Source organism: Oryzias latipes, chromosome 17 (assembly GCF_053564925.1).
Source record: "Oryzias latipes strain Hd-rR chromosome 17, Olatipes_Hd-rR_3.1".
Taxonomy (NCBI): domain Eukaryota; kingdom Metazoa; phylum Chordata; class Actinopteri; order Beloniformes; family Adrianichthyidae; genus Oryzias; species Oryzias latipes.
This window is the reverse complement of record NC_136253.1, coordinates 6,523,398-6,546,247: the sequence shown is the minus strand read 5'-3', so window position 1 is coordinate 6,546,247 and position 22,850 is coordinate 6,523,398. Positions and strand designations below refer to the sequence as shown.

Below are 22,850 nucleotides of genomic sequence, written 5' to 3'. Positions count from 1 at the left end.
AAACATGTTTTTGAAGTGCTTTTGGAAGCAGTCCTGTATATGGTCCATAGGGCGCTCTCCTTTCTGGAAGGGGCTGGCTGTTACTATATGTGAGGGTGATGTTTTTCGACTTCACAAGTGCCTTCACTTGCCAACTCAGAGTCTTGCCATCTTCAGAAGTTCTCTGATGACTCTGCTGTTGTTGGCTGCATTAATGGTGGGTGGGAGGAGGAGTACAGGGATCTTGTGGATGAATTTGTGAGATGGTCTGGAGAAAACAACCTGCTGCTGAATGTGGAGAAGACCAGAGAGATGGTGATAGACTTCAGGAAGAAACCACCAGCTTCCCAGCCTCTCAGCATCTTGGGCAGAGAGGTGGCAGAGGTAGAGGAGTACAGGTACTTGGGAGTAACGATCGACAACCTACTGAGCTGGAAGAGCAACAGCACTGCTGTGTATAAGAAGGCCAGCAGCAGACTCCATTTCCTGAGGAGGCTGAGGTCCTTCAACGTGTGCAGCAAGATGCTTAAAATATTCTACCAGTCTGTTGTGGCCAGCACTCTGTTCTTCTCGGTGGTCTGCTGGGGGGGCAGCATATCTTCTAGGGACAGCAATAGACTGAACAAACTGATCCGAAGAGCTGGCTCTGTAATTGGTCGCAAAATGGACACGTTTGAATCTGTGATGGAGAGGAGGACTTTAAATAAGCTCGTATCCATCATGGATAATCCTGAGCATCCTCTCCATCCTGTACTGGATGGTCAGCGGAGCTCCTTCTCCAACAGACTAAGGCAGCTTCGCTGTCACACAAACCGCTTCAGGGGATCTTTCATTCCTCACTCCATTGGACTCTATAACTTGTCATCCATGTGCAATAGATAAAGTCATTTATGGTCCGTCTATTTTCTCTCTCCTGATGTGGCATGCAATACGACTGTTCTAATTCACTGATGTTTCTTTCCGATTGATTGTTCTGGTTCTCGGTGATCTATTGTGTGTAAGTTTGTATCTTGAGCCTAACGCCGACGCTGCAACAACTGAATTTCCCAATCTGGGATCAATAAAGTATCTTTATCTTATCTTATCTTATCTTGATACAGTCCAGCCTCAGCTGCTGAAGGGGAAGCTTGTGAGGATGGGAGTTGATCCAGTTTTTGTTTGCTGGATCCACAACTATCTAACTCTAAGGTCACAGTATGTCCGACTGGGAGACTGTGTATCTGGGACATTGACGAGAAACACTGGTGCACAGCAGGGAACTGAACTATCGCCTTTTCTCTTCACACTCTACACTGCTGACTTTAATTATGCTGCTGCATGTCATGGTTTGAGTTCGTTGTGTCTTGTTTTTCTTTTTAGTTCTTGTTCTGTCTTGTTTGGTTCTGTTTCCTGTTTTATTTTGAAAGGTTTCCTGTCTTGTCTTGTTTCTTGAGTTTTACTTCCTTTGGTCCCCATCTGCCCTGATCGTGTTCACCTGTGTCTTGTCTGCCCTGTCTGTATTTAAGTCTTGTCTCTGCCTTCCTCCTGTGCTGGTCCATTAGCTTTGTCATGGTGTTCTTGTCATCCTGTCTTGTTCCATGTTTTTGCCACGCTCTTGTTCCATGTCCCTCGCCACGCCAAAGTAAGTTTTGTTTTGTAATTCCTGCTCTGCAGCGCTTTTGTTTGTTAGCCATTAAACCCCCTTGCCCTTGAACCGTGTGCCTCCGCCTCTGCATCTGGGTCCTACCGGCTCTCGAGCCACCCCACACCTTGACACTGCAGCTTGTCATGTCCAGATAATATTCAGACGACACTGCTATTGTGGCGTGAGTTAAGGGAAGGGACGAGAGTTAGTACAGGGAGCCCATCACCAGATTCAGACACAATGGTCTTGTGCTGAACATCTCCAAGACAAAGGAGATGATCGTTGACTTTGGTAGGAAGCCCTCCAACCAACCAGTGATCATTGATGGAGGAAGAATCGAGGTTGTTGACTCCTATAAGTACTTGGGCGTGCACCTTGACCACAAACTGGACTGGACAGAGCAGGCTCGGGCTCTGTATAAGAAAGGACAGATTAGGGTGTTCTTCCTGAGAAAACCGAGGTCCTTTGATGTGTGTATCGACCGACATGTTGCTCCTCTTTTATCAGTCGGTTAGGGCGAGTGCTGTCTTCTATGGGGTTGTGTGCTGGGGTGGCAGTATGACCACAAGGGATTGCAGTCGGTTGGACAAACTGATAAAGAAGTGTACATCTGTGATCGGGAAGAGGGTGGACTCTGTGGGAACTGTGCTGCAGAAGAGGATGAGGGCCTTGATGCAAAGCATCCTGGACAATCCCAGACATCCTTTGCACAACACGATGTCTGCACAGAGGAGCACATTGAGTAATAGGCTCCTTTCAGGACAAAGCACTTTAAGAACTCATCTCTCTCTCTCTGTCTCTCTCTCTCTGTCTCTCTCTGTCTGTCTCTCTCTCTCTGTCTCTCTCTCTCTGTCTCTCTCTCTGTCTCTGTATCTATAGATCTATAGATCTTCAGCAACATTCCAAACAGCAGGAATGAATTGTCTGGCAGGTTCAGTTTAAATGAACGAGAGCTAAAATATGTACAAAATGCCTCTACTTCAGATCTACAGGCAAACCAGGGCAGATATTTTTCCAAGCAAAAAGTTCAAAGTGTGTTCAAAGCTGTTGTTGAACCAAAGCTCAGCTGCACATGAAGTCTCTTTATCAGGTAAACCAGGTTACGCTTGGTCTGCACCTTCACTATTCAACAAACTGTTCTGAGAACCACTTTAGTGCAAATGTGCACAAAAAGTCAAAACATATGAGAAAGCAGAATATGGACCTGATTTAAGAGTTGTTGTTCCAAATGACTTTCTTATTTTTGTATCAACACCTGTGCCCCTTTCATGTAACTGCATGCAGGGCTGTGCTGTGGACGGGAGATGGCTCACCTGTGCTGTCACCGGGCTGGTCCATTTTATACTGAGGGGTGGAGTAGAAGTTCAGACAGGGCGGTCCATTCTCTGTCGCCATGAAGTCGAGGGACGTCCCATTTGAGGTAGGCCCATTCTGCCGGTCATCAGAGATTACATTTAATGTCTCTGTGATGAAGGCACACTGTTATTATGGGATCATGCAGAACAAAAGGGAGTAACATTTCTAATCCAATAATTCACTTACTTTAGATTGAACAACTTAGATTTCTTTAAATCTGCAAAATTGGTTTTACTTTACTTGTTACCCCTTCTGTTGCTGGTTATCATGCTTTTGGTGTAGTGGGGCAACAGGATGTTAAAGTACCTTTCACACTGCACATGCCTTGTTTTTGGATTAAATCTGTCCAATAAAGCTGAGCACAAAAAAGCGCATACCAGAGACTGATGGGGGCATTTTTTCTCATGATGACTTAAATTAACTCAACAAAAATGACAACCATTAATCAGACATTGATTGTTAGAAAGTTTGAGTTAATTAAATCCATGAATCGAGTTTCCTTTAAACAAATTCCTTTTTTTGTTAGTGTTAATGGAAGAATTCATCATTTTAGTAAAACAAAACTTTTCTTTTTATCCATTTTTCCCTTATGTGGCATGTAATAGTTAAATAGAACTGCTTGAAAAATTCATTTTTACCAAATTGAGTCATGAATAGAACAGAATAATAATTAACTGACTTAGTGTGTTGCAGAACCTTTTTATTATAATCTCTTTTACTGTGATATCCCTCAAAACAAGTATTGTTTGCAGCAGGTATTGGGTTTTCCCTTTTATATTTCTTTACCAAACACATTACATGTCTACACAACTGAGCAGGAAAATGGGAATTATAGAAAAAGAAGTAAATTAGGTGAAACTGGAACATTATAATCAGAAAGCTCTTTTTTCAGTTTGATTGAAAATGAGGCAGTAGAAGTAAAAACTGAGGCCAGAGGGCTGCAACCTTTAACAGTAAAATGTCAGGTGTCGGGGTCGGCCCCGCACACCTGCTTGAGGATCCGGTCTCTCACACCTGTTCAGCATCTAATCAGTGAACCTATATTACTCTTTCTCGCCTACCAGCCTTTGTCGGTTCGTCTGCTTTCATGACGGATTCTCTGACCAAAGCTCACGCCTACGCCAAAGCCACAGAACCAAAGCCAACGCCACAGAACCAAAGCCAACGCCACAGAACCAAAGCCGAAGCCAGAGGAACCAAAGCCGAAGCCACAGAACCAAAGCCACAGAACCAAAGCCATAAGAGCCAAACCCAACGCCACAGAACCAAAGCCACAGAACCAAAGCCAAAGACACAGAACCAAAGCCAAAACCACAGAACCGAAGCCAAAGACACAGAACCAAAGCCAAAACCACAGAACCGAAGCCACAGAACCAAAGCTGAAGCCACAGAACCAAAGCTGAAGCCACAGAACCAAAGCCACAGAACCAAAGCCATAAGAGCCAAACCCAACGCCACAGAACCAAAGCCACAGAACCAAAGCCAAAGACACAGAACCAAACCCAAAGACACAGAACCAAAGCCAAAGACACAGAACCAAAGCCAAAGACACAGAACCAAAGCCAAAGCCACAGAACCGAAGCCACAGAACCAAAGCTGAAGCCACAGAACCAAAGCCACAGAACCAAAGCTGAAGCAACAGAACCAAAGCCATAAGAGCCAAACCCAACGCCACAGAACCAAAGACACAGAACCAAAGCCAAAGACACAGAACCAAAGCCAAAGCCACAGAACCGAAGCCACAGAACCAAAGCTGAAGCCACAGAACCAAAGCCACAGAACAGAAGCCGAAGCCACGACAGAACCAAAGCTAAAGCCACGACAGAACCAAAGCTGAAGCCACGACAGAACCAGAGCCAACGTCAAAGAACCCTAGTCAATGCCGAAGAACCAAAACCTGCACCGAAGAACTTAAGCCAAACCTCTTCCTCATTCAATAAATCTCACACCTCCAAACTAAATCCCTGACTGCTTTTTGGGTCTTGCTTACACCAAACCTAACAGTAAAACATCCCTTTGGTGCTTTTTCTTACTGATAAAGTCCCAAAGTCTAATCTTACCCCTTTAGGAAAGTTTGATACGGCTTTGCATCATCACATAAATATAAATCACAAAATCAAATGTGAATTATATTTCTTTTTTTTTTTTTTTGGTATGAATAAAAACAGAAATACAAAGAGAAACCAGCATTTTCTCTAAATTTAGAATTGTTTTTTTTTTTTTTTTTTTTACTTTTGACAGAATCTCTGATAACATCTTCTCAAAATAAAGGATTCCTGTGATCCACAGGATCATCCCAGTGCAGCCAATTTCTCTACTCCCAACTCCCATCTGGATAACAAACTATTATTACAGAGCATAAAAAATGTGCTTTCAACTCATCAAATAAACTGAGCAATCAGAAAAGATCAGACTTTTTACCTAAGTTATGTCTAGTATTTCAAATCTGTGCATTCTAGCGGAGGAGTTCTGCGTACAAAGCCTTTTGAGCAAACATGGCATCTTATTCTAGCCATAAATGTATAAACTTAACTCATCAGGGTTAAATCAATATTCCTTTAAGTAACCGTTACCATTATCTTATTTCACTTCAGCCAGAGAGCTCCTATGGAGGGGTAAAGGAGTCCCATTTGGCCCCGGAGCCTCAGGATGCAGACCCCAGACTTAGGCTAGCAAAGTCTCCTCCCTTAATCTGTGTGATTAGTGTTGACTGGTGTTATATTTCACCAGATGTGTTTATTTTGCATTACTGTTCAGCAAAAACTGAAGCTTGAAATAACGGAGTCCGGGGAAAAAATGGGCCAATCACATGAGGATGCAGTGTGAAAAGCACTTTGCAGTTATCTCTGCCCTGCAGAGGGACTCAGAGGTAAAGAAGGGAAGATTTAAGAACACATCCAGAGCAGCCGCACCTCAGTCGTACTGATGCCATCCTGGGTGGAGAGGAGCTACGGCGAAGGAAAAGAGCATAGAAGGCAAGAAGTGTTATCGATGAGCAGCTGAAGTCAAAGGCCTCTTTGGTCTTTATAGTCGCTGATGAGCAGGAACAAAGCCTTGCAGCGCTACTCTATAAATTGAGCCATCACTCCTCAGTGTCTGCACACTCTAAAAGCTGTTAAACCTCAGAGGTGCAGACCTTCAAACAAGGTCAGAAAAGTGTGTAAGTGCTGCAGAAATTAAAATGGGTAATGGTGAGGCTGAAAGTTAGCAGCCTGCTACATTCTGTAGCCTCAAAGTTAACCACAAAGGAGGAGAAAGCTACCATTTTAAGACTTAATATCAAGTTTTAAGCTGGAACTCCATCTGGGGTGACGTACATTTTTCTCATCGGTGCCCTTGCGTGACCCCCACCAAAGCAGCCTCTTCCTGTTGGCAGAGTTATTGGTTTTGTTGTCGCACTGTTCCTCCTCGCACATGTCCTCCTCCTTGTCGTCCTGGAAAAACACAGATAGACAGTTTAGTGTCTCATCTCTGCGCTCTGGCTGCTGTCACGCAGCAGAGTCGGCTTTCTCAAGAGGTTTGGTTCTAACAGGCTCCTGTTGGACGTTTGAACACAGGAAACCAGAAATGTCATCCTGGCTGCATCTGGATGGCACAGATAGAAAATCTTTACAGGGAATGCCAAGTAAAATATTCTATTGTGTACTTCTACAGTGTTTTCTTTTGTTTAAGAATTTTCAAAAAGGAAATAATAATGAGTAACAAAAAGAAAACCTCCGGGTTACTTTCCAATAAAGTCATCCATTTATTCTCTAAAACGTTAGGTGTAGCAAACAAAAACACAAAGGAAGCTCAACAAAGGACAAGAGATCAAAGATTCAGTTTCCTTCACGATATACTTTCTTCCTCTTTAACTATCTGCTTTGAAGGATTTAGATTATATTGGTAACATATAAGGATTAAATCAAATGTCCACAAAGACTTTTGAAAAACTGCAACCCTCTTACTGCCAATCTCACTGTTTTGCAGCAGTTTTGCTTTAGCAAAACTTCACAATATGATTATCACTCAGCCTCACACAACTGTAGTGTTTTGTTGTCGTTTTTTAACTTGTGTATATATAGTGCGGGCGTGATGCTGATCAGAAGAGCGCAGGTTCAGTTCACAACTTGTCGCCCATGTACTGAAGTGTCTTTGGGAGTAAACACTGAATTCCACATCGCTCCTGGTGGTTATTGGTTGGAGTCAGTAGCTGTGTTTCCATTGACTATGAAATTGCGCAAATTGGTTTTGTGATCATAAACTCATCTAATAGAAAGATGCCAATTTCCAAAAAAAACGGGGATTTATCCCAAAAAAGTTGTTGCGCTTGGGGGAGGTGGTTTTTGAGGCATATCAAATTGAAATATTTCTAAAAACTGCAATAAAAACACTTTTTTGGAAGTAAATAAGTTACGTGACCAACAACCGGATGGCGATGAGCTTCTTGGTAGGAACTGGCGGCCTTGGCTGCTGCACAGCGGGCGCCATCAGAGGTCCCACAGCGTCATACGGCTCACCAAAAGTTGAGCGTATCATGTACAGCTCCTCTGTCAAATCACCAACCACCATTTTCTAAAATCCGTAGCCCCTCTCACATGTAAGGAGCTCGCCGCTCCACGTCCTAAAGAAAACGGCGATGTCTACTTTGATAGATGATGATGAGTGCTAGTGTCGTGGCAGAAAGTTGAATGTATCTGCTGTCAATCAAAGTATGGTTCACATCCGTCGCAGTGTTTCTGAATGACTTATCTCGTCAGTTGGTTTGTGTTTATTTGCATATTTATGATTTAATGGAAACAGTGTCATTGTAAAATTGTGTTTTGCTGACATTTCTAGAATTTTGATGGTGATTGGCAGTGGAGCCACAATCAGTGTGTAAATGTGGCTGTAAAGCACTTTGGGCCACATCTATGTAAGTATACATCATTTACCATCTATATAGTCCTAAAGGTGAAATGTTTTTTTTTTCCATCAACAGAAGATTTTTTTTGCTACCTGCTGAGCATTATATTTGTTTAAATATTTTGTTCTTTTAAAAGGAATTGAGGAGCATTATTTCATGTTCTTTGAAGCAGTTTTACTAACACATATAAATTAGAGAATTTCTATTTAACGATTATGAAAATATAAACAAATAGAAAACAGTTTTTTTACAACATTCTAGCTTTTAGGCCTTTGCCGCTCCAACATACAAACTTTGGCCGTGCAAAGAGAACATATTTACAGAGTAGAGGCTTCCCACTGTGGCAGGATTTCACTCATTTCTTGCACAAAATGCTACAAGAAAGTCTGCAAGAAAAGTACGTTTGATTTTCTGAATGTGCTTTTGAATGTTCTTCCTTTTTGAACAGTATTAAAAATATGTTTGCTTAAAAGGTGCTTTGCCTGTTGTGTTTGCTTAGTTTCAAACAATTCAAAAACACAGAATTTATCTGTGTTTTCTCGCAAAAATTCGTTGTCTGGATTTTAAGCTTGAAATATTTGTTCTTTATAGTAGAAGTTAAGCAACATGTACAGTAATCTCAATAGAAATCGAACATGTCTGGACATCCGTCATAATCTGGCATCTCCACAAAGTCAGCTGATTCGCGTAGTGGTCGTTATTCATTGTTAACCTCTAATCTAAAGTGTCAGAGTATGTGAAAACACATTCCTCTGTAGAAATCAATAATGTATACAGCCCTACAGGTTCTCTGGGAGATATTGATCCAGCTATAAAAGCACTAATCCATAACTCTATTAGGAGAGGGAGGGGCTGCGCTCGAGTCCCAGAGTGAGGGAAGATGGAAACGTTTTCTTGAACTGAACGTAATGCGACATATTTCAGAAAGAGGACTGGTTCAGACCAAGGCTGGATGAACTGGATCCAGTCCACCACCAATGTAAGTGTAGGTCACCACAGACACAGACGGGGTTATTTTAGCCTCAGTGGAAAATGTAGGCATGTAAAATCTGCTCTGTTCTCACATCGCCATAAGCTAACAGCTTTGTTTCTCTGGAGAACGGCGGTTCCTCCCGTGACAGACGCCCTGCAGAACAGACGACACACCCATGCGCCTCACAGAAGGAACTGGCTTCACATAACAAACCGTACAAAAGAAAATGTGACAATTAACAGAATTCAGTCACTGATGTGATTTGAGTCATTCCATGCTTTGGTGGATGTTTTTACCACTGTCCCCCCTCCCCCTTACCAGAACCCTGTTGTCATTTATTCCTAATTCGTTAACGTTTTTCAGGCGACGTGAAACAGATTATATAAAATATGTGATTAAATGATTTCCCACTAAAGTTTTGGGGAAATTGTGCTTCACATAAAAGAACATCAAACAAAACTAGAATAGTTTATGTGAGGTACAGCTTTAATACTAGATCTAATATTCAAACATAGTTTATGTCTTTTTATAACTGAAGACATTTATTGGCTTACATTTTAAATAAAGTTTTACTTTCAATTACTACAGAGTGAAAAATAAATATTGAATCTTTACCTTTCTTAAAGCACTCAAAAACCTTTTGTTAAGAAAATTTAAAAAGTATAAAGAAAAAGCTAAGTGAAAGAAGTATATAAATAGTATATAAATAATAATGAAATTAAAAAACATATGCATGGCCATGTGCTAGAGCGTCTGCCCTGGTAGGTTGTGAGTTCAATTCCACTGTAGAGTCATAACAAAGACTCTAAAAATGGGATCCAGTGCCTCCCTGCTTGACACTCAGCGTGACGGGTTTGGATTGGGGGGTCAAACCGCCAAATGGTTCCCCGCTCCCCCAGGGGAGGGGGCAAATGCAGAGATCAAATTTCATACACCCAGGGGTCTGAAAACTGATGGGACTTTAACTTTGGATATGCATTTCAGCCTGATTTGGATTTTGCTTTTGATGAACAGGAAAAATGATTTAGTTTCTATTTACATTCGTTTCCGTCCTAAAACGTCTAAAAATGTTACTTTCACAGAACTGATGTGAAAAATTAAATTCTTAACAGATCCTCACATGTCTCATCAAATCAGATTTTCGGTATCATCAGCCGTTCATAATTGTTGACCATGAACGTTTCTTTTTTATTGTATTAGATTTACTGTTTTATTATATTTTTTGGGTAAATTCATATGAAAACTATGTGATTTTAGTGCGTGAATTCGCCTATTAATGGACTTTACCCTGTTGCCAAAAATATATCAATAGATGAGTACTTAGTATCTATGCGGCTGGGTAGCTCGGTTGGTAAGGTGAGAGGCTACCATGCAGGAATCCAGGGTTCCATTCCCCGAGGGGGATAAACAATGGTACTGGGTCAATTACCATATCACTGGCGAGCAATGAACATCAGTCAGTGAGGGCCCTTAGGCAAGGCCCTTAACGCTACTGCCTCCCGAGCGCAGTTAGGCTGCAGCTCACCGCTCCCCCAGGGGATGGGTCAAAATGCAGAGAAGAATTTCCTCATTGTGGGATAAATACAGTATCAATTATTATTATTATTATAAATCTATGATTTTCAGTTTCCTGATCTTCCCTCGTCTTCGATTCTTTTTTGTCATTTTTTTCTTCCGATTTTTGTTTTCTCACAGTTTAGTTTGTGTTTTGCTTATGAAAGTTGTCTCGTTCTTCATTTGGGTCCTTCACACCACCGAAACATGACAGAAAGCACAAACCAGCACAAAAAGACGCCGTCTTTTCACGCTGTGAATCAGCTGTCGGTACAAATGACCTGCAGCACCTCTGTGGAGAGCAGCATCACAGCAGCATTATTCCAAAAAAGGGTTCTCCATCGATGCTTTGTCAAAATTAGACCAGCAGTCTCTCAGATAACAACCAAACTACACACAGCAGATGCATCCAGACAGTGATCAATTGTCCAGGAATTTCTATTTGCACAGTTTCAGTCATCACAAATCTACCTGGCAGCCCGTTTAATTCAATCTATTTTAGCTCAGGTCCAGTAAATATCAGACCTGTGTTCCACAGATTATGCATTCCTAAGAGATCGATGTTTTTATATGTTGACTGAAAAAAACCTTATCAGGATAAAATCTGGAACAAGACAAACCCGAAGCAGTGATGCTGCTGGGCTCCACATGCATTTGTCGACATCAGAGTCTTATAAAGGAGCCACAAAAGTTGCACTGAACCTTTTGAATGATGACAGTGTTTCCAAATAGTAAAAATGGCACATTTAGCTGGTGTTCTGCAGGTGTGTCTGCTGAGCTCACCATCAAATGGTCGATGGGCTCCTGCAGCCAAAGGCGGATGAGCGTGGCCAAGGTGTAATAGAGAACCAGCAGCATGATGGGGCTGACAAAGTGGTACCACTTACGATCGCTGTGCACACTTAGCTTCCATGTGCAGCTGCAGTTGCTCTGAACTATGGGGGAGATGCCAAACACACTGCAGACAGAAACAGAAGAACATGAGCATTGAAATATGAATAAACACTGCATTTTTAATTCAAAAAGGTGTTGTATAATCAAACTTTTGGATTACTTTTCCATTGTTTAGGTCTGAAACAGGACCGAGTGTGAGTCATCCATAATTTCATCAGCATGTGGTGTAATCCACGATGTGAAATTCCACACCTGCCACAAGTTCATCAATGTGTTACCACTAAAAAGGCGGAATATTGTGCTACACACAAACGCTTGTGGCTCTTTGCTGTGTTACTCTATCTAAAACATTTTATTTAGTATAAAAAAATGACCTATTGGGCAAAATTACAAACAAAAGCACTTAAAATAATCTGTGTTAGATATAAATTATAAATAGTTTTTCTGACGCTGTTATGCCGTAGGAGCTTGACCTGTACGCGTGCTAAGGGTTTTTGGCTTGTCCCGGTGCGTGGACGGTCACAGAGAGGAGCGGCCACTATGAAGGTAATAATGTTCCAAAATGGATGGGCTTGTAGATTTGATGTAAGAACTTGTAAAATAGATTGTGAAAACTCGTGCACCAAAAATCTGCATCTGTGTGTAAAAATCTTCTGCTGTAAAGTTTGACAAACACAATCACAACTGACAAATTCCCACTTGCATGTGTTCATTTAGAGTTACAACGTCAAATCTGTGATTACAACTGCTCAAATCTGATTCTGCATGTGCTCGAATCTGCGTGTAATTGGATTTCCTGCTTCAATAACTCTTCAGATAAATGTTCAAATGTGACAGCAAGTCTCTCAATCACTTTGTATTAACACAGAGACTGAACTACAAATGCATTTCTAAAGGAAAAACTCTGTTTTTTTCCTGCATTTTAATGAGAAATGATCTCTTCGAGCTGTATATGCAGAAATGCAGCAGGCCCCCTTCCAGCTGAGTCCTGCACTCTGATTGGTTGACCCCCCCCCCCCCCCGTCCTACTTTAACCCCCCTCCCCCCCTGGTTCCATTTTCGGAAACAAATCAGTTTTGACACAAGTTTCTCGCAAGGAATGTGTCAAATTTCAGAGCGCGGTTGTGGCGCACTTGTGATTTGCACCAGCAGATTCGAGCACACGCAGAAGCACATTTGAGCGTGTTGTGTTTTTGTTTGTCAAACTTTACAGCAGAAAGTTTTTACAAACAAATGCAGATTTTTGGTGCTCAAGTTTTCACTTTGTATTTTACAAGTGCTTACATCTAATCTACAAGCTCGTCCATTTAGACACATTATTACCTTCATAAACCACGTCTTAAGGGGAGCGCAGGTGTGTCTCGCAGTTTCCTCGAGGCTTGCACGGCCACCTTAATGGACGTCATGAAAACAGAACACACGAATGTCGCGTGTAGTAAGTGTATGCAAGGTAAACGCACTTGTAACGCACGGGTGATGCTGTCGTACGGCGTCCTGACGCCACCCTCTAGTCGTTTGTAAGGTGCGAGTACCGGCACCTTACTGTCCTCGTAAATAAATGCTTCATGCATCGGGTGTGCAGATGAAACGTATGTGCCCATTAGACAGCACTATTGGGGTCCTTGTGCGGTGTGCAGGTTTCAGGGGGGTTGAAAAAAAGTCACGCCTGCATCTCACCTACTTCACCGTTAAGTGTTCACGACCACCTGTCACTCGCAGCGCAAGAATCTGCATGAACATTTTAAATCAGAGCGGTCTACGACCTGGATATTTCGTGTGCACGCCCCGTAAACATTTGACAAGTATTCACCTGCAGACACACGGTTTCCAGCCATAAGGACAGCTGTGACGAAGTTCACATATAAAAATGGACGTTTTACAAAAACAAACTTTTGCCTTTAACTTTTGTTGATTCATTTCCTCAACTCTAGAGGAGGTTTAAGGTCCAACTTTACTTGAAATGATTGAAGATCTTTTTTTTTAAAATCTGTTTAAAGCTTTTAATGCATCACTCAATAAATACGACCAATCTTTGTCTGTGCTTTTTGTTCCAAAGCAAAGAAAAGCTGAAAAACACAGAAAACGGTTTAGAATGTCTTGCTTCACTCCAACGTCGTCTCCACTGACCTGATGTTCAAAAACCCTGAATTACCTGCTTCTCCTGTCCGACTGCTCTCTCTGCATGTCTAATCTGAAAACGGGGTAAACAGGCTTTGGGGTCCATTATAGATTCTGCTGTGATTCATCATGTCAACCAATAATTTCTAGATTCTTCAGGGACATCTAAGTGTGATGTGGTTCCAGTAAAACATCTAGCTTGTTTCGTATTGCAACCATTTTTCACGCAGTGTTGAATATAATATTTCCTTTGTGGTAAAGTTAGCTTTAGGTGTCTGCAACAAGCATGTAAACAAACTGTAGGAAGCATTAAAGCCGCTGCATGGACCCGAAACACGTTTGTGTTTACCAAGAACTAGACAGAACCGGAATCCCCACCAACTCTTTTCCTCTCTTTAAAGCAGTTCCTGAACAGATTTTTAGGGTTCTGGGAGGCACCTTAATGTGTTGTCACAAGGGGGGGGGTGCTCAAACTGAGGTCATGTGGGGGGGTTGCATAAACACAATGAGTACATTACTCAGATGTGAGTTTCCCAGCAGATGATTTCCTCACACTGCTAAATATCTGAAGGCCAGCCTCATTTCATTAACGTTCTGCGTTTTTGTGTTACTTTTTTTTACAAACTGTATGATTAAGAAGAGAAACCACTTCTTACTAGCAAATATTACAAGAGACAAATGCAATAGCCTTTTTGTTGACCCTTCCACCTAAAAAAAAACTGCCATTCTGACCTGCATAGATGTGAACCCTGACAGGAAGAGATTGGACCCCAGGAATCTGAGCGATGCAGTGAGGCTCAGAATCTGTTTGTACCGAAAAGGATGTCACAGGGTTCACCTCTTTTCCTCTCGAGCAGAACAAAGTTCATCTGTTCAGGAACTGCGCTGACGTGTGTGAGACAAGAGCTGGGATTTAGGAGCCTCTAGAGTCTTCTTCGTCATGACACGCGGAGCCCAGACTACCTTCCCGACCGACACCAGCACACTTCCCGAACAGTTTCTTCTTACAGCTGGGACAGGCCTGCTGGTCACATGACTGGGACTTCCATTGTATGGCGGACAGACAGGAAGTGGAGTGGAAGCCGCGGCCTCTCAACAGCCTCAATCAGCAGCGGACCTGCAGCAAGGCCGATCCACTGTCAACACGGACAATTAGGGCAGGCCCCTCTGTGGGCCATTGTCCCGAGAGTTTCCCTGAAGGTGTGCTCAACGGAAGTGGGTTTCTTTTAACGTTACATCATGCCCAAGTTTTCACAGAGAAGCAGACAGAAACCCCCCAGCTCAGACTAAATCAACATTTGGGCAGAGAAACATAACTTACACTAAAAGGAGCAATTCCCACTGGAAAATGATGTTCTGAAGCAAAAAAACGCATTTATTAAACTCTCAAGTGAGTTTTGTTTTTTGACAAAATTACAATTTTCCAGTCTTAATTGATGCACACAGACGGATGAACAAAATAACAAGTCTCATTTTATCCTTTCAAATATGAGTTTTCACCATTGTTTTTTTCTTTCCAGGTTATTTGGGATCCTACAGCCAAGCAGTAAACTAACCCATAAATGTAAAAACAACCTGTATTTGGTCAGAAATGTCCTAAAAAAGAAGCTGTTGAAGGAAGCTGCTTCCTCAAGAGTCTTTCCAGATGCCCAGACTGTGACTGATGAGGTTGTTGCAAATCAGATGATAATGGCGCAACTTTAGACTGTTGCAGTGTGACGTTTCCATTGATGTCCAAAGTAGAATTAATTTAAAAAAGAGAGAGGTGTCAATCTATGACAAAGTATTTACGTCATTGTCAAACTCAACTTTTACATCTCTAGCTGTAAACAGATTTCTTTCAACGCAACACTTTTCAGGCATGTTTTAATCTTTTTTGTAACTAAACCTGCTTTTCTCTAACAGGATTCAGAAGATAATCAACCTAAAAAACACTTTGTTCACACAGTTTAAGTGAATTCAGCTGGAGAAGTTAAAAAAAGCAGTTGTTCCTTTATTTATTCACTCAAATACCTTGTCTTTTATTTGACGGAGTCAGCTTTCACTACAGCTGTGACTAACATGTTGGCATGCAGCTCAACGTGGCGGCTTTAGTCCAACCACAGCATGTCACCGCTGCAACCACAGACAGCTGATGGTCTCCTCCCTCATGCATATTAAAAGATGCCGGCTGCAGGGAGGTGCTGCTCTGCAGTTTGATAAGCCTTCTCTCCAGCTGAGTTTGACTTCTCCAGCACTTACTGTGCTGACATGCAAAGTTTATTTCTGAGACTTTCTTTTTTTTTTTCTTTATTATCAAACAGAAAAAGAAAGACAACAGATTGTCTTTTTAAGTGTAAAGGCCCGTACACACCGGGACGAATATTCGCCAGGCGTTATTCGCCAGCGTTTTTCGCCACGTTTTTTGTGTTCACACCCAGGCGATTTTCGCTGACGGTGAGCCGAGCGAACATGCAATTTCATTCCCTGACATTAGATGGCGCTTAATGTAAACAGAAATACTCCTGTACACAAGGTGGCGCTGCGCAACTTTACGCTTCTTAAAGTCGCTTTTCACTCAGAAGAAGAGAGCAAGTATTTACGCGCTTGTCAGAATAATACAAAGAAAACATGAATATTTCAAGCATCAGTAGCTCCAACTGGTACTTGGTAAGGGGATATTTAAGAATGTCCGTCATTATTGCTTCGCGGCTGTGTAGACGCTACTTGGCGTCTAACTTCTTCGCTGGTATGTGTGCTCAGCAAGGCAGTTTTGTGTTTGAGCGCCCCCAAGTTGTGTTTTACTGTAACTTCAGAAGCTCCAGACACGTGTGCAAAAGCGCCATCCTCATTGGTCGAATAGATTTCGACGCAACGCGTCGAAAAAAAAAAACGAACCCGAGGCTTTTTTTTTTTTGACGCTTTGGCGCTTGGCGTTTTTTCGCCTCGGTGTGCACACTCACATTGGTGCCCTTTGTTTAGTCACGAGGCGTTAAACGTCGGCGAAAATCGCCGGCGAAATTCGTCCCGGTGTGAACAGGCCTTTAAAGTTCAGGTTCTCCGAAGAGAAAGAAACAAATGAAGATTATTTCAGTCTAAAGGCCTGTTCACACCGTCGCGTCGAAATCTATTCGACCAATGAGGATGGCGCTTTTGCACACGTGTCTGGAGCTTCTGAAGTTACAGTAAAACACATCTTGGGGGCGCTCAAACACAAAACTGCCTTGCTGAGCACACATACCAGCGAAGAAGTTAGACGCCAAGTAGCGTCTACACTGCCGCGAAGAAATAATGACGGACATTCTTAAATATCCCCTTACCAAGTACCAGTTGGAGCTACTGATGCTTGAAATATTCATGTTTTCTTTGTATGATTCTGACAAGCGCGTAAATACTTGCTCTCTTCTTCTGAGTGAAAAGCGACTTTAAGAAGCGTAAAGTTGCGCAGCGCCACCTTGTGTACAGGAGTATTTCTGTTTACATTAAGCGCCATCTAATGTCAGGGAATGAAATTGCATGTTCGCTCGGCTCACCGTCAGCGAAAATCGCCTGGGTGTGAACACAAAAAACGTGGCGAAAAACGCTGGCGAATAACGCCTGGCGAATATTCGTCCCGGTGTGTACGGGCCTTAACACCACCACCTGGCTTTAAAGCTTTAATATGTAAACAAAAAAAAGTTCTGCATTCTGCAAAGTTCTGCATTTCAATCAAATCCTTTCTAAGACAAATATATGTTTGTGTTTTTTCGCGTTAGCTTCATTTGAGATTACTCCTGTTTTTCTGGAATCCGTTTTTTATAGGAGTTTTTCCTTACCACCTGTGTAGTTTATTTTAGCCGTTACCTGTTGAGTTCTATGACTTTATGTTCTTTATGATTCATGTTTATTACACAATTACCGGTATGAAGCCCATTGAGACAACTATTGTTGTAAATATTGGGCTAAAGAAATAGCATTGAATTGAATGAATGCTCAGAACTCCAACTCGGTTCATCGCTGGCCTTGCTACTTTCTCCTTAAAGCTGTCATCCCCAAACTGTGGGGAGTTCCTCCTCTGGGAGGTGTGGAAGCGTGACGGGGCATGCATGCATTTCACCTTCCCTCACTACCTTCTTCTTCTTTTCTCAAGACAAAGAGCAGACTTGAACTGAACTTTCAGCATGAAATGCAGTGTCAGCAACAAAGCAGCGAGCTCCTTGAGAGACTGGGAACCTCAGGGTGTTTAGTTCTATGGAGAAATTTTGCATGATTCCTTCACTTCCAAATGTTTTCTTTAAGCAATTCCGCTTCGCTGTTGTCATTTTAGCCAAGTGTGCAGAAAATAACAGGGTTACTGAAGTAACTAATGCTGTGATGACAGCAAGCTTTCATGTTTGTTCTTCTCCAAAACTGACTCCATAGACTAAACAGCTTCTGATCTGATCTGTGCCTGACAGCTTTCTATTTTTGGTTAATCTGAGGGATGAATCTGTCAGATGTAAGTTGTTTTTAACATTAACAATGTTGCTTTTAGTTAATTAAAAGTGATCAAATGAAGAACCTGCTGGAAAAATGCTGTAATACCCTACATTTCCTCATGGCACCACAGAAAGAGAGGCCTTATTCTTGATGTTTTTATCAATACAGGTTAAGCGTGTCTCTTTTTTCACTCGTCCTCCTCCAAAAGGAGATGCAGCATATTATGGAGTGAGCTCTGGTGTAACACGTGTGTGCGAATCTGACCGGATGTATTCGTCCTGAGGCGAGACGGACTCCTGAAAGAACTGGAACTGGTACAGGTAGAGCACGATGATGTGTCCGGCGCTGTAAATGGCCATCAGAACGCACATGCAGCTGAAGATGAGGGTGTTGAAGGTCCGGCAGAGGGACCACCAGGTGCACAGGAAGAGGAAGATGGAGAAATAGACGAACGACGTCAAAGAAGGCAGAATGATGCCTGAGAACACAAAGAGGAAAAGAAAGTTAAATTAGTTTTGAACCTAAACAATTATTTAGTGGTAAACTTTTCTATTTACTCACACGAACCAAAGGAAGATCAAGAAACACATTAGAAGTTGCTAATTCTGGACGACGATTTGATCATTGGGACAATTCGCTTTTTGCAATGCGGCAGTTATTGTTTTTAATAAGAAAGTGACCATTCTTATTATATCTTTTTTCTTTTTAAACCCTCGTTATGTTCTAGAGTTAAATTGACACGTTATCAAATTTAAAAATCTAAACAAAATACCTTCTCCTGCTTGGCCTATTTACTGTAGTTAACAAATAATAGAAACTCCCCCACTTGAGATATTACAAATGTACTATTTTCGGGTCAGTTTGACCCTGCAGTCAAAATAGAGGCTCAAAAGATCAAAGAATATTTGTTTCTTTGCAACTATAAGACTCATTACATCTCTGTTTTAAAGTCACACAATTGTGGGTGGATGTGTGCACTGACACACACATACACACACATATGCATTGTCTTGACCTCATCTTTGAACTTTCAGAATCCAGGTGTCATGACTTTGGTCAAGAAGGAGAAGTAGGGGAGGATGTCTCTGATGACGAAGACCATCTTAAGGTCAATTTAGAATCTGATGATTCTGAATATGAATTAAAAGAAGAAAATGTTTTTCCTTTGGTTTCTGACACTGATGTACCAGTAATTAAATGTGCCCCGGGTCAAACTGACCCATGATCATCAGTAGTGTTCTTCAGAAATGAACATAACAGGACGGTTAAAGTGACAATCAGCATACTTAAAAACCCTGAATGCCATAAAATTGCAGAAACTGTCAAACTGCATTACGAGGAAGCTTTCTTTTAGATAAAATGATGTATAAAATATACCATCAAACTGACATTTACATAAAGTGATGCACCAACATAGTTTCAAAATATCAAAGCAGACAAACATTTAACAAAATATGACTGGATAAAACTGCTGATAAACTGCTGCAGAAGAGGAGACACTTAGAACAGTAAATGTGTTACAGAAATCTAAGCAGTTACGTTTCTGTAAATTTATTAAATAGAGTTTCAGCTCAGGTCAGTGTAGTTACTTGGGTCAAAAAAACAACCCGCAGCTGCCCTGTAGCTTAAAAATGACAATTGACAGAACGCCAGTTCGGGACTGAAGTCAAATGAAACTTTCACCTGTCATTCCCAGCAGGATGGTGACCACCACTTTCCCTGCGGTCGTGATCAGGTTTCCAATGATCTCCTTTAATTTGGAAGCAACTTCCGCCACCAGACGCAGAATCTTCCTCTTTGTGCTCTCTTTCACTTCTTCTTCCTCCTCCTCTTCCAGTTCCTCCTCCTCTCTGTCATACAGATACTCATTGTCCTCGTCCTCCTCGGCCTCGTACCCTGCTTCCAGCTCCTCCTCCAGCAGGTCGTCGTCGTCATCTAGGCTCGGTTTCTCCTCTTCATCCTGGCAGGTGAGTTGCATCACACAGGGGGTCAGTATTGTTAGATGGACAGCGGCGTTAAGGAGTCAGAACTCTCCATGGTGCTGAAACTGTTTCCCACAGGTAGTATTATCACAACAATCCACATCTATCCTCCTGTAGATGGGGATTGTTAGTGTTACACATCTTAGATTCTGAATTATTGCTCCGGGTAGATTTTAGCAGAGCACAGACAGAACAGAAGAACAGAAGAACATGCAGCATGTAATCCTCTGGAGTGGAAGTGTTCCCATCACCTCTGATGTGGTCACTAAATCCAAACAGCCTGGGAAAAAAGATCATGATAAATCAGAACAGAGCCCAGGTAAAAACAAAGTAGATCATTATCGGTTCATGACTCAGATTAAAAAGGGAAACAGGCTCATGGATTACAGAGGCTTCTTAGTGAGGGGGCAAAATCCCAACTGTGCCAGGCTCAGTAGACACAGAAAAGAGAATGTGGATTTAATTAAAGCTGAGTCATAGAGAGAAGCATGGCTTTGCCAGAAGATCGAGGTTCTTTTCCCAAGTAATCAACTCAACATGGATGTCTGTATTCAAACTCCTGAAAGACTCTGAACAGACCCTCCTCTGAAGTGCCTCCCTAAATCCCACTAAACAAAAGTAGCATCAAAGCCAGCTGCAAGATGGATTTTTCAATTAACATGGATCCGTTCATTAGGTTTTGTCGTAACTGTCCTAAAAACAAGAAAATAGCCGTAGCCATGTCAAGTTACTAGAAAAGTAACTTAACTCTAAAGATACACTTATCCTACTTCCCTTATTCTTTTACCCGTCACCTATTCAATTGAAAAAATGACTTCAAAATGTATTTTTACATTATTTGAGACAAAATCCCAGTTGCTTAAAGCTTAAAAGGACAAATGTGTTAAAAGAGAATGTGTAATCAGAGAATAAAACAACTGTGTTCAAATCATCTAATAAGGTAAAAAGGCCAGATTAACAAATAAAACAATAAATATAGAAAAGGTTTCATATCTAAGACCACTTTGAAAGATTTATTTTGATCAATGATCATCTCCTGCTTTATCCTGAGTGGGGTCAAGTTGGCTCCTGCTACCAAAGGTCAAAATCACTCAAAATCACAGCTGCTTTCCCCTAAGAGACCATTTAAAGTTATCAACCAACTTTGGAAACAGGGTTTTGGACTCAAAGTCCTGGAGAAAACCCACTCACACAAGAGTAAACACTCAAACTCCACAGAAGGATTTTTCCGAAGGAATTTTTCACATCAAAATCCTACTGAGGAACATCCAAACTAACGTTTGTAAGTAAACTATTTATAAGAGCGTTTCTAAAAACCGTAACAAAATCTTTATGAGTTTGTGAGTGCAGTGCAAACTGCAATCTGTCACTTTCATGTTCACTTTAAACTTCTGGGATCATCTAATGTTCAAAAAAAGGGCTTAAACCATCTAAGACGTTTCTTCTCCATGTTTACGAAGATGTATGTAGATGTTTGTCTTTGAACTCTTGCCCCTAAATGTGTTCGTTTTATGACCACAAAGGTCTTCTTGTACACAGAGTTCCTGGTGAATCATCCTAACACGCCCCCTACCCCACAACTGAGACGGTCTCTACTTTCCTAATTTAAATAGGAGCAGAAGTCATGAGTGAGCTGACGGAAAAGTCTAGCTGTTTTTCTAAATATTTACATATCATTTTTTACATGGTATCCTGTGTTTTGGCTTTTCTCCAAGACTTTAACACAAGACGAGTTTTAAAAAAATAAATAAAATAAAAATAAATTAAAAAAAAAAAATCACATGGGAAAAGTTTTTACTGGAAAGATCGTCTTCAAGCCGCCCGGGTTCATGGAAACCAAAAACAAGAGATGAAGGGGGGGGGAGGGCTCACCACAGGTTAGTTTAAACACAACGGACTTTTCCACATGACTAAACATTCGGTGTTATCCTAATGCACACACATCCTTTGGGAGCCAGTCTGTTGCAGGGCCACACAATTACAGACACACACACCTAGGGAAACTTAGAGACACAAAGAACCTATGAAGCATGTTTTTTGGCTGTGAGATTCCCCCCACGTGCAAAATGAGGACATGCAGACTCCAGAAGGGTCCCAGCTGGGATTTGAACCAGGGCCTTCTCGCTGTGAGGCAAGAGAACATTTCCTCCTAATTGTGACCAAAAAAACACAGACTGCATGCTGACACACATGAAACCCACTTGTTCCTCCGCATCAAAGTCTGCGTTGTACTGGGCCATGTCCTCAGGCGGCCTCTTCTGGACCAGAGTGCGACACAGAAGCCAGATGGCCAAGCCCGCCATGAACATGCCGATGTCAGGGATGAACACTCGGATCCCGTTCCCCGCATCCGCGCCGATCACGCTGCAGACGAACAGAAAACAGAGCACAAAGACTTACAGGAAGCAGACGACAAATGCTGTGATTTGGAGAAACTCCTGCAGGCTCCTGGAACAAGAAAGAGATCCACTTCAATACAGAACACTGTTGTTTTCCTGTTTGTATCCTTTGGCCAACTTGATCAGAACAAATCCATCTACAAGCCCTTAAAAAAATTAGAATGTCACAGAAAAGCGTGCACGTCATTTAAAAAACAAAATCGACTTTCATAGAACATAGATTGATTTCAAATATTTATTTGTTGATTTAAAATTAATTTAGGTTTCAGCTCATAAAACCCACAATAACTAAATTTAAGAAAATTAGAAAACTTTGGGGAAATCACCTTTTACTTCAAATCACAACAACAAATTTGTCAACGTAAAAACTTTAGATCGCAACAACAATACAAAAGAAACTAATGAGAATTAAACCACAGTACATTTTAGAAATCAAGACAGCAACAATGAAAATGAAACATGTCAGAAAACAAAAAAAATTTCAGAAAGAAAGAAAAGGTTACAAAGTGAGGAACTGGTCGTTGTTGTGGGATATCACTGATTGGAAAATGAATTTTGACTTTTGTCGTTTCCGTATTTTCAAATGTGTTTTCAATGTCACTTCATGACAGATTAACTTTCAATTGAAATGATGGACAAATGTCATCAT

At 41.5% G+C, this 22,850-nt stretch overlaps 1 protein-coding gene and 1 long non-coding RNA gene across 13 annotated transcripts in view; one reads left to right on the top strand and one right to left on the bottom strand.

Annotated features, from left to right (window-relative positions):
- The window catches only part of piezo2b (piezo-type mechanosensitive ion channel component 2b), a 105,660-nt gene that overhangs the window by 53,532 nt on the left and 29,278 nt on the right, over positions 1-22,850 (bottom strand). For 9 of the 12 annotated variants that reach the window (XM_078935294.1, XM_078935300.1, XM_078935298.1 and 6 more), the window contains exons 5-11: positions 22,004-22,166; positions 19,504-19,780; positions 18,085-18,298; positions 11,155-11,329; positions 6,277-6,393; positions 5,872-5,907; positions 2,917-3,034 (exon numbers count right to left, since the gene is read on the bottom strand). In XM_078935294.1, coding sequence (XP_078791420.1) covers positions 2,917-3,034; positions 5,872-5,907; positions 6,277-6,393; positions 11,155-11,329; positions 18,085-18,298; positions 19,504-19,780; positions 22,004-22,166 — 1,100 coding nt within the window. The remainder of the gene's footprint in view (positions 1-2,916; positions 3,035-5,871; positions 5,908-6,276; positions 6,394-11,154; positions 11,330-18,084; positions 18,299-19,503; positions 19,781-22,003; positions 22,167-22,850) is intronic. The other 3 variants (XM_078935295.1, XM_023964912.2, XM_078935301.1) reach the window with 1 other exon arrangement.
- LOC111949034 (uncharacterized) lies at positions 1,508-4,543 on the top strand. The gene is made up of 3 exons (XR_013650711.1): positions 1,508-1,600; positions 2,888-3,023; positions 4,024-4,543. It is a non-coding gene; the product is annotated as an uncharacterized LOC111949034 (long non-coding RNA).